The sequence below is a fragment of the Macaca fascicularis genome, chromosome 19 (genome assembly GCF_037993035.2).
Source record: "Macaca fascicularis isolate 582-1 chromosome 19, T2T-MFA8v1.1".
Lineage (NCBI taxonomy): Eukaryota > Metazoa > Chordata > Mammalia > Primates > Cercopithecidae > Macaca > Macaca fascicularis.
Genome location: NC_088393.1, coordinates 57,491,624 through 57,506,560, shown reverse-complemented (window position 1 = coordinate 57,506,560; position 14,937 = coordinate 57,491,624). Strand labels below are relative to the sequence as shown.

The window sequence follows — 14,937 nt, the reverse complement described above, 5'->3', positions numbered from 1 at the left end:
CCGGAGTAGCTGGGACTACAGACGCCCGCCACCATGCCCGGCTAATTTTTGTATTTCTAGTAGAGATAGGATTTCACCATGTTGGCCAGGCTGGTCTCGAACTCCTGACCTCAGGAGTTTGGAACGCCTGCCTCGGCCTCCCAAATTGCTGGAATTACAGGCCTGAGCCACTGGGCCAGGCCCAATTTTGTTCGTTTGTTTGTTTTTATACCCAGAACGCCCTCCAATCCCTCCAACACCCAGCTTCAAATGCCTGGTCCCCTATTGCATGCCTCAGCCCCCAACTCCCAGTCACAGCCCCCAAACCGTCTCCAGGGCCCCTTTCCCCTTCATAGAGACAGGCAGACAACAGACAGACACAGACACACAAGGTCCCGGCGCTGGCTTTTATTGGCTCCTGGCAGGGAGGAGGTGTCCCAGGCCGGGCCAGGCAGGAGAGGGCTGGGGCCAGGGGAGCTTCAGTCTGTGTGGTGGAGGCTCAGATTCGGAGCTGGAGGGGTTGGTGGCGGTTTTTAGAGGCTGAGCTTGGGGCCAGGGTCCCTGGGTCTGGGCTGGGAGACTCAGTCAGAAATAGGTGTTGCTTATCCTCTGGGACTGTGACGGCCCCTCCCCGGGGTTGGGGGTATGACAGGGACAGAAGCTGACCCAAGGGGTTCCTGAGAGCCCATGAGCAGGAGGATGCCAGGGACTGCATCTGCCTCCTGCAGGGCCTGGACAGGGAGGGGCCTAGACCACGGCAGCCCCTCCTTGGGTCACTGTGCGGGGCCCCTGAGGCTGTGGCAGGTGCACGGAGCTCACAGCTCATCGTGGTGCCGGGTCAGGTCCTCACCATAGTTGGTGGCCTGACTGCCCACAAACATGTTCCAATTACTCAGGATCTCCGCTTTGCTCAGCCGCCCATCCTGGAGGGAGGGTCAGGGTTCAGAGGGGACAACACGGCCCTGCTTTCGAAAGCCCTCCCCGCATCCAAGTGTGTCCCCAAGTCTCTGGAACCCTTCTCTCTGGGCCTCTGTCCCTTTCTGAGTCTGTCCCCCTGTCTTGGTCCCTGTCCTTCTCTCTTTGGATCTCTGGGTCTGTGTCCCCCTCTCTCTGGGTCTCTGTCCCCCCTCTCTGGGTCTCTGTCCCCCCTCTCTGAGTGTCTGTCCCCCTCTCTCTGGGTCTCTGTCCTCTCTCTCTGGGTCTCTGTCCTCTCTCTCTGGGTCTCTGTCCCCCCTCTCTGGGTCTCTGTCCCCCCTCTCTGGGTCTCTGTCCCCCTCTCTCTGGGTCTCTGTCTCCCTCTCTCTGGGTCTCTGTCTCCCTCTCTCTGGGTCTCTGTCCCCCTCTCTCTGGGTCTCTGTCCCCCCCTCTCTGGGTCTCTGTCCCCCTCTGTGTCTCTGTCCTCTCTCTCTGGGTCTCTGTCCCCCTCTCTCTGGGTCTCTGTCCCCCTCTCTTTTCCTCTCTCTCTGTCCTTCTTTTTTTATCACACCTAAAAGGGACGCTAAGCTCCAGGCCCAGGTCTTACTCATTTCTGGGGGCTGGCACGCGATGCCCACCCGCCCCTGCCGCGGCCACATCACCGCACCCGCCCCCGCCGCGGCCGCATCACTGCACCTTGTCCGTGTCGCTCTCGTGCAGGAGGTGGTTGGCTTCCACCAGGGGCTGGTCCTGGGCCGGGGGCAGCACCCAGTGGCCCACTTCACTCCCGTCCAGGTGCCCGTCCTTGTTTAGATCCCGGAAGTCCCGGAACTGCTGCCTCTCCGTCTGCACCCATGCCGGCTCCTCCTCCCCAGGCTCGGCGGAGTACAGATCCGCTGGGGGACGGGACAGAGGGGACAAGGTCAGGGGCATTTCTGGGGGTCTAGTGGAGCTGGGGGCTGATCCTGGCTCTGATACTTCCTGAACCAGGCCCTTGAGCAACTCACTACCCTCTCTCCCGCCTCAGCTTCCTCTTCTGTTTCAATGGAATTAGTAACAAAACCTGACTTACAAGCAATCATTTATGTTACAGGTGAAATTCATTTGATGGGTTGATTGCATGATTGATTGATTTCATTGATACACATGTGAAGTAGTGTGTGCATTGGGCAAGGCAGTGCCTGGCAGAGAGTAAGCAATGTCTATGCAGGAGGAACGTGCGAGGGTGTTTGGGGCCAGTTAGCAGGTGACAGATATGCCAGGTGCAGTGATGACTGTAATCCAATACTTTGGGAGACCCAGGCAAGAGGGTCATTTGAGGCCAAGATTCAAGACCAATCTGGGCAACATAGCAAGACCCTGTTTCTACAACATTTTTTTTTTTTTTTTTTGAGATGGAGTCTTGCTCTGATCACCCCACACCACTCCAGCCTGGGCAACAGGGCAAGATCCCATCTCTTTAAAAAAAAAAAAAAAAGTTTTTAAGACGAAATTTCGCTCTTGTTGCCCAGGCTGGAGCACAATGGCACATTTTGGCTCACTGCAACCTCTGCCTCCCGGGTTCAAGTGATTCTCGTGCCTCAGCCTCCCGAGTAGCTGGGATTACAGGCACGTGCCACCATGCCCAGCTAATTTTTGTATATTTAGTAGAGACGGGGGTTTCACCATCTTGGCCAGGCTGGTCTTGAACTCCTGACCTCATGATCCACCTGCCTCAGCCTCCCAAAAGTGCCAGGATTACAGGCGTGAGCCACCGCACCCGGCCTGTCTTGTCAATTACTTCATCCCATTAAGACTTCATCTTCCATTCCTCAGCTCTATCAGACAGAAACCATCACTAGCCTCCATTATACAGATGACACCTGAGGCCCAGTGGGTTGAAGGAATCTGCTAAAGACAATGGGAAGAAGCAGGGCTGGGACTTGAACGTTTGGGCTCTGGCGCCTATTTCTTAACTCCTCCCTACAGTAACATATCAAAATGTAGAAAATAATACAAAATTAGCCGGGCGTGGTGGTGCACACCTGTAGTCCCACCTACTCAGGAGGCTGAAACAAGGGAATTGCTTGAACCTGGGAGGCGGAGGTTGCAATGAGCTGAGATCTGCCACTGCACTCCAGCCTGGGCAACAAGACCAAGACTATCTCAAAAAAAAAAAAAAAAAAAAAAAAAAAAAAAGGCCGGGCGCGGTGGCTCACGCCTGTAATCCCAGCACTTTGGGAGGCCGAGGCGGGCGGATCACAAGGTCAGGAGATCAAGACCACGGTGAAACCCCGTCTCTACTAAAAATTACAAAAATTAGCCGGGCGCGGTTGTGGGCGCCTGTAGTCCCAGCTACTCGGGAGGCTGAGGCAGGAGAATGGTGTGAACCCGGGAGGCGGAGCTTGCAGTGAGCCGAGATCGCGCCACTGCACTCCAGCCTGGGCGACAGAGCGAGACTCCGTCTCAAAAAAAAAAAAAAAGAGAGATGGGGACAGCTGCCGGCATCTGGGGCCTGTGACCTCCTTGTGTCACGGCCTGTCCTGTGTATGGGAGAAAGCTCAGGGGCATCCCTGGGCTCCATCCAGGAGATGTCAGTAGCATCCTTTCCCCACTAGAAGTGACAACCAGAAATATCTCCAGAGGCCACACTGGGCCTGGAGTCTTAGCTACTTGGGAGGCTGAGGTGGGAGGATCCCTTGAGCCCAGGAGGTCAAAGCTGCAGTGAGCCAAGATCACCCCACTGCACTCCAGCCTGGGCAACAGGGCAAGACCCCATCTCTCTCTTTTTTTTTTCTTTTTTTTTTTTAGAGATGGAGTTTTGCTCTTTTTGCCCAGGTTGGAGTGCAGTGGCACGATCTCGACTCACTGTAACCTCTGCCTCCCAGGTTCTAGCAATTCTCCTGCCTCAGCCTCCTGAGTAGCTGGGATTACAGGTATGCACCAGCACGCCTGGCTAATTTTATATTTGTAGTAGAGACTGAGTGTCACCATGGTCAAGCTGGTCTCAAACTCCTGACCTCAAGTGATCCACCCACCTCAGCCTCCTAAAGTGCTGGGATTACAGGCGTGAGCTACCGCACCCCATTTTTATTATTATTTTGTTGAGACACAGTCTCACTCTGTCACCCAGGCTGGAGTGCAGTGGCGCGATCTCAGCTCACTGCAATCTCTGCCTCCCAGGTTCAAGCGATTCTCATGCCTCAATCCCCCGAGTAGCTGGGAATACAGGCACCTGCCACAAAGCCTGGCTAATTTATGTACTTTTTTAGTAGAGACGGGGTTTCACAACGCTGGCCAGGCTGGTCTCAAACTCCTGACCTCAGGTGATCCACCTGCTTCGGCCTCCCAAAGTGCTGGGATTACAGGCGTGAGCCACCACACCTGACCCTGGCTAATTACTTTCAATTTTTGTAGCTGGGATTACGGGCACCTGCCACCATGCCTGGCTAATTTTTGTATTTTTAGTAGAGACGGGGTTTCACCATCTTGGTCTCAAACTCTTGATCTCATGATCCACCCATCTCAGCCTCCCAAAGTGCTGGGATTACAGGCGTGAGCCACTGCTCCCGGCCCGACCCATCTCTTAAGAAAAAAAATAAAAATGTTCTCTCAGCCAGGTGTGGTGATTCACACCTGTAATCCCAGCTCTTTGGGAGGCCAAGGTGGGAAGATTGCTTGAGCCCAGGAGTTCTAGCCCAACCTGGACAATATAGTGAGACCCCATCTCTATTTAATAGAGACAGACACACACACACACAGACATAAAGAAAGACAGTGACAGAAAGAAAGAAAGAAAGAAAGAAAGAAAGAAAGAAAGAAAGAAAGAAAGAAAGAAAGAAAGAAAGAAAGAAAGAAAGAAAGAAAGAAAAGAAAGAAAGAAAGGAAAAGAGAAGAAAAGAAGAGAAGAGAAGAAAAGAAAAGAAAAAAGAGAAAAGAAAAGAAAGGAAGGAAGGAAAAGAGAGAAAGAGAAGGAAAGAAATAAAAATGATTTCTCGGCCGGGCGCGGTGGCTCAAGCCTGTAATCCCAGCACTTTGGGAGGCCGAGACGGGCGGATCACGAGGTCAGGAGATCGAGACCATCCTGGCTAACACGGTGAAACCCCGTCTCTACTAAAAAATACAAAAAAAAACTAGCCGGGGCCGGGCGCGGTGGCTCAAGCCTGTAATCCCAGCACTTTGGGAGGCCGAGACGGGCGGATCACGAGGTCAGGAGATCGAGACCATCCTGGCTAACACAATGAAACCCCGTCTCTACTAAAAATACAAAAAAATTAGCCGGGCGAGGTGGCGGGCGCCTGTAGTCCCAGCTACTCAGGAGGCTGAGGCAGGAGAATGGCGTAAACCCGGGAGGCGGAGCTTGCAGTGAGCCGAGATAGCGCCACTGCACTCCAGCCTGGGCGACAGAGCGAGACTCCGTCTCAAAAAAAAAAAAAAAAACAAAAAAAAAAAAAACAAAAAAAAAAAACTAGCCGGGCGAGGTGGCGGGCGCCTGTAGTCCCAGCTACTCGGGAGGCTAAGGTAGGAGAATGGCGTAAACCCGGGAGGCGGAGCTTGCAGTGAGCTGAGATCCAGCCACTGCACTCCAGCCTGGGCGACAGAGCAAGACTCCCTCTCAAAAAAAAAAAAAAAAGAAAAAAGAAAAATGATTTCTCATGCAGGATATGGTCAGAAAAAATAAAAGAATAAACAATGTTTTCGAACTTAAAAAAATATTCCCGGCCGGGCGTGGTTGCTCATGCCTGTAATCCCACCACTTTGGGAGGCCAAGATGGGCAGATCACCTGAGGTCGGGAGTTCCAGACCAGCCTGGCCAACATGGTGAAATCCTATCTCCACTAAAAATACAAAAATTAGCCAGGCGTGGTGGCAGGCACCAGTAATCCCAGCTACTTGGGAGGCTGAGGCAGAAGAATCTCTTGAGCCTGGGAGGAGGAAGTTGCAGGGAGCCAAGATCATGCCACTGCACTCCAGCCTGGGCAACAGAGCAAAACTCTGTCTCAAAAAAAAAAAAAAAATCCTTGTTAGCTTTCTCCTTGACTAAGTTTTTTGCCCACTATGGGCAAGGACAGTGGCAGGGGCCCAGGGAGAACTCAGGGGGTATTGTGAGGGTCTGCCCAACATCCCATGTAACAGGAAACACAGTGCTGTGCAGACGCAGGTTCAAGACCAGCTTCCTGACCCCCCCCTCCTCAACTAAACATAGCCCCTGAGCCTTGATTTTGTAGAAACTCCAGACCTCCAAGAAGGGACTTTGTCTGTGTTATTGTGTGCTGCAGCCTCAACCACCTGTATGCAGTAGGTGCTCAGTAAGTGTTTCCTGGGCCTGGCACACAGCAGGTGCTCAATAGATGCTTTTGCTGTCTGGTATACAGTAGGTGCTCAATAAATGTTGGGTGGCTGCATGAACTCAAGCAGTGAGTGCCCCTGCCCCCATGACTGAGGGCCAATGCTCTGACGATGGGTGATGTATCTCCGGCTGCCCCCACCAACGCTGCCCATGCCTGAGAGAGGACAGGCATCCCGGGGAGAAATTGGGGCCCACTCACCAATGTACTCCTCCACCTGGACATAGCCATCTTTGTTTCTGTCCAGGTCCTCCAGGGTTTCCTGGGGAGAGAGAGGCATTGAGGCTGGGGGCCAATGCCCCTGGCTCCTGGGGGAGGCTGGACCCCTGGGGCAAGAGTGAGAGGTTCTCTTGGAAATTTAGCTCTGGGCAGCTGTGGGGGGCAGGCAGTAGAGCAGTCTCAACAGGCGGCATGGGGGAAATGTGCGGGCTTTCTGGGATGTTATGATACAGGCACTACCTGCATTTATGGGGCGAGAGCTCGGAGGCCCCAGTGTCCAGCAATGCACAGGTTTGTTGCACACAAGGAGAGCTGTCCTGGGTCCCTAATAACTTGCTCAAGCCCCAGCAAACACCCTTGAAGGGGAGAAGCTCCTTTACGTTTTAGCACAGCCTAGAAACTACCTCTGCTTTATGTGTGAACATGCTGTACTTTGGGGGTTCTTCTAACACACTTGACACCTCTGCTCCTTGTTTTTGTGCCCTTCTTGAGCAAAATGACTTTTGTTCCCCAATTTATATCCAAACTCATTCACTATAAGACTGTGGGGTGGGCTGGGCTGGGCGCGGTGGCTCACGCCTGTAATCCCAACATTTTGGGAGGCTGAGGCGGGAGGAGAGATTGAGCCCAGGATTTCGAGACTAGCCTGGGCAACATGGCGAGACCCTGTCTCTACACAAAATTTAAAAATTATCCAGGCATGGCTGGGCACAGTGGCTCATGCCTGTAATCCCAGCATTTTGGGAGGCCGAGGTGGGCAGATCACGAGGTCAGGAGATCGAGACCATCCTGGCTAACACGGTGAAACCCCGTCTCTACTAAAAATACACACACACACGCACAAAACTTAGCCACACACGCCTGTAGTCCCAGCCACTCCGGAAGCTGAGGCAGGAGAATGGCATGAACCCGGGAGGCGGAGCTTGTAGTGAGCCAAGATCGCACCACTGCACTCCAGCCTGGGTGACAGAGCGAGACTCCGTCTCAAAAAAAAAAAAAAAAAAAAAAAAATTAGCCAGGCATGGTGGTGTGCGCCTGATGGTCTCAGCTTCTCAGAAGGCGGAGGTGGGAGGATCACTTGAGCCCAAGAGTTTGAGGTTGCAATGAGCTGAGATCGAGCCACTGCCCTCCAGTCTGGGCAACAGAGTGAGGCCCTGTCTCAAAAAAAAAAAAAAAAAAAAAAAAAGGAAGGAAATTTAAAAAACCCTTCTTCTACAGAACAAAGCACATTTTGGTGTCAGGCATGGTGGCTCACGCCTGTAATCCTAGCACTTTGGGAGGCCGAGGTGGGCAGATCACCTGAAGTCAGGAGTTCAAGACCAGCCTGGCCAACATGGTGAAATCCCATCTTTACTAGAAAAAAAATACAAAATTGGCCGGGCATGGTGGCTCATGCCTGTAATCCCAGCACTTTGGGAGGCTGAGGTGGGCGGATCACCTGAGGTCGAGTTTGAGACCAGCCTAACCAACATGGAGAAACCCCATCTCTGCTAAAAATTAGCCAGGTGTGGTGGTGCAAGCCTATAATCCCAGCTACTTGGGACGCTGAGGCAGGAGAATTGCTTGAACTGGGAGGTGGAGAGTGCAGTGAGCCAAGATCACACCACTGCTCTCCAGCCTAGGCGACTGAGGGAGACTATATCTCAAAAAAAAAAAAAGAAAAAGAAATTGTATAGGGTGGGGCACAGTGACTGTCTGAGGGAAGGCTGGGGGCCTGGACCCCAAATGCGAGCACAGGGAGGGGGAGGCCAGACGAGGAGAGATCAGACCCCAGGGGTCTGAGAGTGGAGGTGGGAAAGGTCACCCTCCCCTGACCTGTGCTTGTGGCCTGGGTTCCCTGGCAAGATGCTGGAGAGCCAGGTGACTGCCTGCCCCAAGATCCGTGCTGGGAAGCAGGACCGGAACCAGAGGACTGGGTTCCTGGAAGGGTGTGGGAGGCAGGGTTCCCCAGCCGCCACTCACAGCAATCACGATGTCCCTCATGTGAGGGAACTCCTCGGGGTGCAGGAAGGCCGTCAGCTCCTCCCGAGTGGCCATCGAGTCCCCATCCTGGTCGGCCACCCGGAAACGCCGCTCGTCCCGAGCCAGCATCTTTTTGTAGGTCTCTGCGTCCTCCACGTCATGGAATTCTTCACCTGGGGAAGGAAAGGTCTCAGTGAGATGAGCCTTAATGGAGGAAACGCCAAGCAGGTTAAAACAAAGTAAATCCTACTGGACTACAAATATTTCTGTGGAGTTAATAATAAGTATATATCAATAGGCTGGACGCGGTGTCTCACGCCTGTAATCCCAACACTTTGGGAGGCTGAGGCTGGCGGATCACTTGAGGTCAGGAGTTCGAGACCAGCCTGGCCAACATGATGAAACCCCATCTCTACTAAAAACACAAAATTAGCCTGAAATCCCAGCTACTTGAGAGGCTGAGGCAAGAGAATAGCTTGAACCTGGGAGGCGGAGGTTGCAGTGAGCCGAGACTGCGCCGCTGCACTCCAGCCTGGGCAACAAGAGCGAAACTCCCTCAAAAAAAAAGTATATATCAATACTTTATATATAATTTTTATGTATATTTATTATATAAGTATATAATATATAATATATTATTAGTGTATATATATTTATTAATTTTTAATTTTTTTTTTTTTGAGATGGAGTCTCGCTCTGTCACCCAGGCTGCAGTCCAGTGGCCCAATCTCGGCTCACTGCAAGCTCTGCCTCCCAGGTTCATGCCATTCTCCTGCCTCAACCCCCTGAGTAGCTGGGACTATAGGCACCCGCCACCGCTCCTGGCTAATTTTTTGTGTTTTTAGTAGAGACAGGATTTCACCGTGTTAGCCAGGATGGTCTTGATCTCCTGACCTCGTGATCCACCCACCTTGGCCTCCCAAAGTGCTGGGATTACAGGCGTTAGCCACCGCGCCCAGCCTATTTTTTTTATTTTTTATTTTTTTACTTTTTTGAGACACAGTCTCCCTGTGTCACCCAGGCTGGAGTGCAGTGTTGTAATCTCGGCTCACTGCAACTTCCGCCTCCTGGGTTCAAGCGATTCTCGTGTCTCACCCTCCAGAGTAGCTGTGGTTACAGGTGCATGCCATCACACCCAGCTAAGTTTTTTTTTTTTTTTTAGTAGAGATGGGGTTTTGCCATGTTGGCCAGGCTGGTCTCTAACTCCGATCTCAAGTGATCCACCCGCCTCAGCCTCCCAAAGTGTTGGGATTACAGGCATGAGCCATTGCACCCAGGCTATATAACATATTATATCCACACAATAAATTAGCTAACTCGTGAGAGATTATATGCTAAGCTCTTTATGTAAAATACTGCATGTAATCATCACAAAAAGCAGGTACAGTGGGTTTTTCCATGTGTTCTACTTTCTGAATGCAAAAACTGATTCCCGGAGAGAAGAAATAACTGATCCAAGGGTGTGGAGACAGGAAAGATGGACTTTAAGTTGATAGTAGCCCTTTTGGCCCCAGACTGAGGCTGTGATGGGGTAGCTTACAGGGACTGAGATGGCTTGACTGAGAGGAAGGGAAGGGCATTGTAATTGGAGGGAACAATATGGGCAGAGGGTAGAGGTTTGAGGAGTGTGGTGAGTTCAGAAAAACCACAGAAGATCCATTTGGGGCAGAAAATGCAGAAAAACAAACCTACAGGTGGAGATGTCCGGGCTGAGGAGTGGGACTGTCTCCTGGGGGCCCAGGAAGGGGAGGGAGGGGCAGAGTCAGTGCTGGGTGTGAAGACTCCCCTGGAGCCCTGTGGAAGACAGGCTGGAGGGGGAGGCTGGGGCCAGGGACGGAGAGGAGAGGGGGGAGGGAATGAGGGCTGTGTGTGTGTGTGTGTGTGTGGAGGGGTGGGCCACTGGGGCTGGGGCTTGGGACAGAAAGGAGGGATCTGAGAGTCGGGGGCAGAGTAACTGGCTTTGGGGTTCTCAGGATGATGTCACGGAGGTTAGGGTTCAGGATGACAAAGCATGGAAAGTAGGTGTCCTTGGCCGTGGATCTGAAGTTCCCTAGTCATACTGTCACATTGTCATAGAGGTGGCGGGTCCCAGAATAAACTCCCTGAAGGGAGCCTGGGTAGCTCAGTTGGTAGAGCATTGGACTTTTAATCTGAGGGCCCAGGGTTCAAGTCCCTCTTTGGGCGTGTTCAGTGGCTTTTAACACCTAATTCCGACTTCATGTTTGAAAAAAAGATCGTTTTTAGTATGCAGCTAAATACCAGAAAAATAAGCAAACGAAAAACAAAAAAGAGAAGCCAGAGGTGAGAAAGTGAAGATCTCAGTGATGGGCTCCTAAAAGTGGGTAGAGCCTGGTTAGGGGCCAGGGACTCCGGGTAAACGGGTTCAGGTTCTCAGAATGAGGCGGTCCAGAAGGTGAGGGTAACGTTGTATGGGGAGCAGGGTCGGGGGCTCGCCGCGTACCGGGCGCGTAGTGGCCATAGGTGGCGTTGCGCAGCTCCTCCCAACCCACACGCCCGTCGCGGTCCGTGTCGTACGTGTCCCAGGCCGCGCTCACCGAGTCCCGTATGTGCCGCTGCTGGGTGTGCGCGATCCACGCGCGAAGCTCGGCCAGCGATACCCAGCCGTCGCCGTCCCCCGCGCGGTCCATGCGGTCCACGATCCGCCTACGAGCCGGGGCGGGCACAAGTCAGTCTCTGGTCCCGCCCCAGGCCCCGCCCCTCGCACGGGGCCACGCCCCCTGGGACACATCGGATCCGCGGGTGAACTGGGGAGGGACGCGTGTCAATTTCGGGACCAAACCCAGCGGAGGACCCTCAGCCTAGGGTCCACCCCCGGGACAAGTCACGCCCTTCCTGAAAACGAGCGGGCCTGCTGGGAGCCCTGCGTGGGAGAGACCTACGACGATGCAGGGCCACCCTCTCCGCGCCGGCCCCGCCCTCGGCCCGCACGTGCTGCACCTCTAGCTGGGCTGAGCTGTGGTGGTGATGGGGAGCGCGGCGTCGCACTGCGCCCCTTGCCAGGGGGGCCCTGTTCCAAGACTGACTTTGAACCCAGACAGCCACGGCCACACCCCCGAGCCCCGGCTGTCTCAGGCCCCAACCCGCCCCATACCCCGCCCCCTTACCAGGCTGCGCGTGTCAATTTCAGGCTCCTATCCCTCCAGCCCTGCCCTGTGCTGCGCCTGGTGGCTTTCTCCTGCCTGTTCCCGGCTGAATCAGGCACTGCCCGAGGACCATCACCCGCAACCCCAGGGGCTCGGTCTCTCTATACCCCTCCCCATGCTCCTCGGGGCTCCTGTGCCCCTCCCCGTCACATGTCAAGCCACTTAGGTTCCATCTCGCCCCTTCTCTCGGGCCACGCTTGTCAGCTCCCCGGCCCTTCTCCTCTCCATGTCAGGCCGGTCCTCGCCCAATCTCTAATTAACAGAGGAGCCCTCCTCCCTGTCACCGTCCCTAGGCCCCCGCGGCCCCCTCCCTAAGGTCGAAAATCTGAGACAGAAAAAAAAAAAAAAAAAAAAAGAAAGAAAATCTGAGACAGCAGAGCCCTCTCCAGGCCTGCCTGAGTCACCGCCCCACCTCCCGCACCAGGTGGTCTCCGCTCCGGTCTGTCAAGGGCCGACTCTGTCCCCAGATTCACACCCTTCTCTGAAGTTACTGCTGTTGTTAAGAGCTTGGGCCCCACAGCCAGACATTTTAGGTCCAAATCCAGCCACTTCCTCTTACTGGCTGGGTGACTGTGGGCAAGTGACTTAACCTCTCTTGTGCCTCGGTTACCCCTCTGTAAAATAGAGAGAAAAAATGGTACCTACCCCAAAAGGGCAGCTCTGGGGAATAAATGAGTTTGGCCATGGAAAGCACTTAGGACAGGACAGGCGTGGTGACTCACACCTGTAATCCCAGGCTTGGCAAGCCAAGACGGGCGGATCGCTTGAGATCAGGCCTTCCAGACCAGCCTGGCCCACACAGTGAAACCTCATCTCTATTAAAAACACAAAAATTAGCCGGGCGTGGTGGCCCGAACCTGAAATCCCAGCTACTCCAAGGCTGACACGGGAGAACTGCTTGAATACAGGAGGTGGAGGTTGCAGTGAGCCCAGATAGTATCACTGCACTCCAGCCTGGGCAACAGAGTGAGACTCCGTCTCAAATAATGATGATAATAATAATATAATAGGCCGGGCACGGTGGCTCACGCCTGTAATTTCAGCACTTTGGGAGGCCGAGGTGGGCAGATCACCTGAGGTCAGGAGTTCAAGACCAGCCTAGCCAACATGGTGAAACCTCATATCTACTAAAAATACAAAAATTAACTGTGCGCAGTGGTAGGTGCCTGTAATCTCCACTACTTGGGAGGCTGAGGCAGGAGAATCGCTTGAACCCAGGAGGTGTAGGTTGCAGTGGGCTGAGATCGTGCCACTGCACTCCGTCCTGGGCAACAAAGTAAGACCTTGTCTCGGCCGGGCGCGGTGGCTCAAGCCTGTAATCCCAGCACTTTGGGAGGCCGAGGCGGGTGGATCACGAGGTCAGGAGATCGAGACTATCCTGGCTAACATGGTGAAATCCCGTCTCTACTAAAAATACAAAAAACTAGCCGGGCGTGGTGGCGGGCGCCTGTAGTCTCAGCTACTTGGGAGGCTGAGGCGGGAGAATGGCGTGAACCCGGGAGGCGGAGCTTGCAGTGAGCCGAGATGACGCCACTGCACTCCAGCCCGGGAGACACAGCGAGACTCCGTCTCAAAAAAAAAAAAAAAAAAAAAAAAAAAAAAAAGTAAGACCCTGTCTCAAAATAAATAAATAAATAAAAGGGCCAAAGGTCCTCTTCATGCCTCAATTTTAACTTAATTTGCTTTTCCCAAGGAGAGAAGGTAGAATTTCATTTCTCACAAAGAACTGAAGTTCAGTCCACGCCATTTCTCTAACCCCTGTCAATACCCCCGCAACTCTCTCCCAAACCCCACCTCCGAACACGCCCCAACCGCGTGTCTCTCCTACCCCAGACGGGCCTGGCTTTCCTCCGGGGTGAGTTGGTCGAATTCCTTGGCCACTTCCCGTCCCAGGAAAGCCTCATGGTCGTACTGGAAGTTCCCGTGAGAGTCATCATGGGGGGCGTCGCTCAGGGGGGCCGCCTGGTGCACCCTCCCCTGGCCATGAGGGCCTGCGTCTGGAGACGGTTTCCCCTGGGCCCCGTGCCTCAGTAGCAACAGAAGCAGCAGAAGCGATGCTCGCCACATCATCGGTCCCTGGGGAGTGGCAAAGGCCAGGGGTCAGGGGTTACAGGTATGAGGACAGACATGGGACAGGAGAATGGCGGGGTGGAGGGGTTACCTAGGGCAGGACAGGGAGATGGAAGTTGGCTACAAACTTTGGGGCTCAAAAAGGGCGGGCGATGGGGGAAAAGAGGGCGTGATGCTTAGAGGTAAAGCCACCTATTGGGGGGACCGACTCTTCTGACGGAGTCTCAGGGGGTCCCAGACCTGCGAGGGGGAATTTCAGGGAGAGACGTGGCGCACATCCCACGCAAAGTACAGGGCATAGTTGTGGCCAGCCAGAGGTCAGGGAGGCTCCCCGTCATTGCTCCCAGTCCGGACCCTGATCCTCGACCCGAGCCGCCCCGAGCCGCCCTGCCTGGACTGAGGCACCCCCACCCACTCCCTTTACCCAGTCATCCAGCTTCGTTCCGCTCTCCACGCTGGGCTCTGCGTTCCCGCAAAAGTGCCCAATTCGGCCGCTCTCCAGTCAGGCCCCGCCTCTGGCGGAGCAGAGCCCCGCCCCCCGCCCAATGAGCTCGCACGAGCGACTCACGGGGCGGGGCCAACGAGTGCCGGGAAGGCCGCAGGCGCCCCTCGCCACGTCCACAAAGGAAACCGCTGCCTGCCCGGGGAAGGCGGGTGGGCGACGCCGCAGTGACGCGGCCGGGGAGAACTACAACTCCTGTCAGTCGTCGCGGCACTCTGCCGTCCACCTCCAGCTGTTCTAGCCCCAACGCCTCACGGGAAATGTATTTTTCCCTCTTTCCCTTTGTCAGGCGGGTTTAAGAAAGAGGTGTACGTCCCAACAGTCCTATACCAAAAAAAAAAAAAAAGAAAAAAAAAAAAGAAAAAAGAAAAGAAAAGAAAGAAAAGAAAAGAAGGCCGGGCGCAGTGGCTCATGCTCACGCCTGTAATCGCAGCACTTTGGGAGACCGAGGCGGGCGGATCACCTGAGGTCGGGAGTTCGAGACCAGCCTGACCAAAATGGAGAAACCCCGTCTCTACTAAACATACAAAATTAGCTGGGTGTGGTGGTGCATGCCTGTAATCCCAACTACTTTGGGAGGCTGAGGCAGGAGAATCGCTTGAACCCGGGAGGCGGAGGTTGCGGTCAGCCGAGATCGCGCCATTGCATTCCAGCCTGGGCAACAAGAGCGAAACTCCATCTCAAAAAAAAAAAAGAAAAAAAAAAAGAAAAAAAAAAAGAAAAAAAAAAAAAGGACGAGCCGAATCGAGGGGCTGGAGGAAATACCCCATTTCCTCCAAGAGTGAACAGTGCTCCTCTT

General features: G+C 54.0%; 1 protein-coding gene and 1 non-coding gene across 2 annotated transcripts; one reads left to right on the top strand and one right to left on the bottom strand.

The window, feature by feature from the left end:
- Window positions 1-372: 372 nt before the first annotated feature.
- Window positions 373-14,116, bottom strand: RCN3 (reticulocalbin 3). The gene is made up of 7 exons (XM_045380002.2): window positions 14,061-14,116; window positions 13,395-13,642; window positions 10,864-11,066; window positions 8,403-8,575; window positions 6,423-6,483; window positions 1,591-1,790; window positions 373-902 (listed from the first exon to the last, which is right to left on the bottom strand). Exons 2-7 carry the CDS (start codon window positions 13,634-13,636, stop codon window positions 795-797), a joined length of 987 nt encoding a protein of 328 aa, XP_045235937.1. The 5' UTR covers window positions 13,637-13,642; window positions 14,061-14,116; the 3' UTR covers window positions 373-794.
- TRNAK-UUU (transfer RNA lysine (anticodon UUU)) lies at window positions 10,514-10,586 on the top strand. Its single transcript has one exon. It is a non-coding gene; the product is annotated as a tRNA-Lys (tRNA).
- Window positions 14,117-14,937: the final 821 nt, after the last annotated feature.

Excerpts from the sequence above, each read along its gene's own strand:
- RCN3 (XM_045380002.2), bottom strand. The coding sequence starts at position 13,636 with ATGATGTGGCGAGCATCGCTTCTGCTGCTTCTGTTGCTACTGAGGCAC. Across the intron at positions 6,484-8,402 it reads TGAGGGACATCGTGATTGCT|GAAACCCTGGAGGACCTGGA; the intron begins GTGAGTGGCGGC and ends CTCTCTCCCCAG. Across the intron at positions 1,791-6,422 it reads CCAGGTGGAGGAGTACATTG|CGGATCTGTACTCCGCCGAG; the intron begins GTGAGTGGGCCC and ends CCCGTCCCCCAG.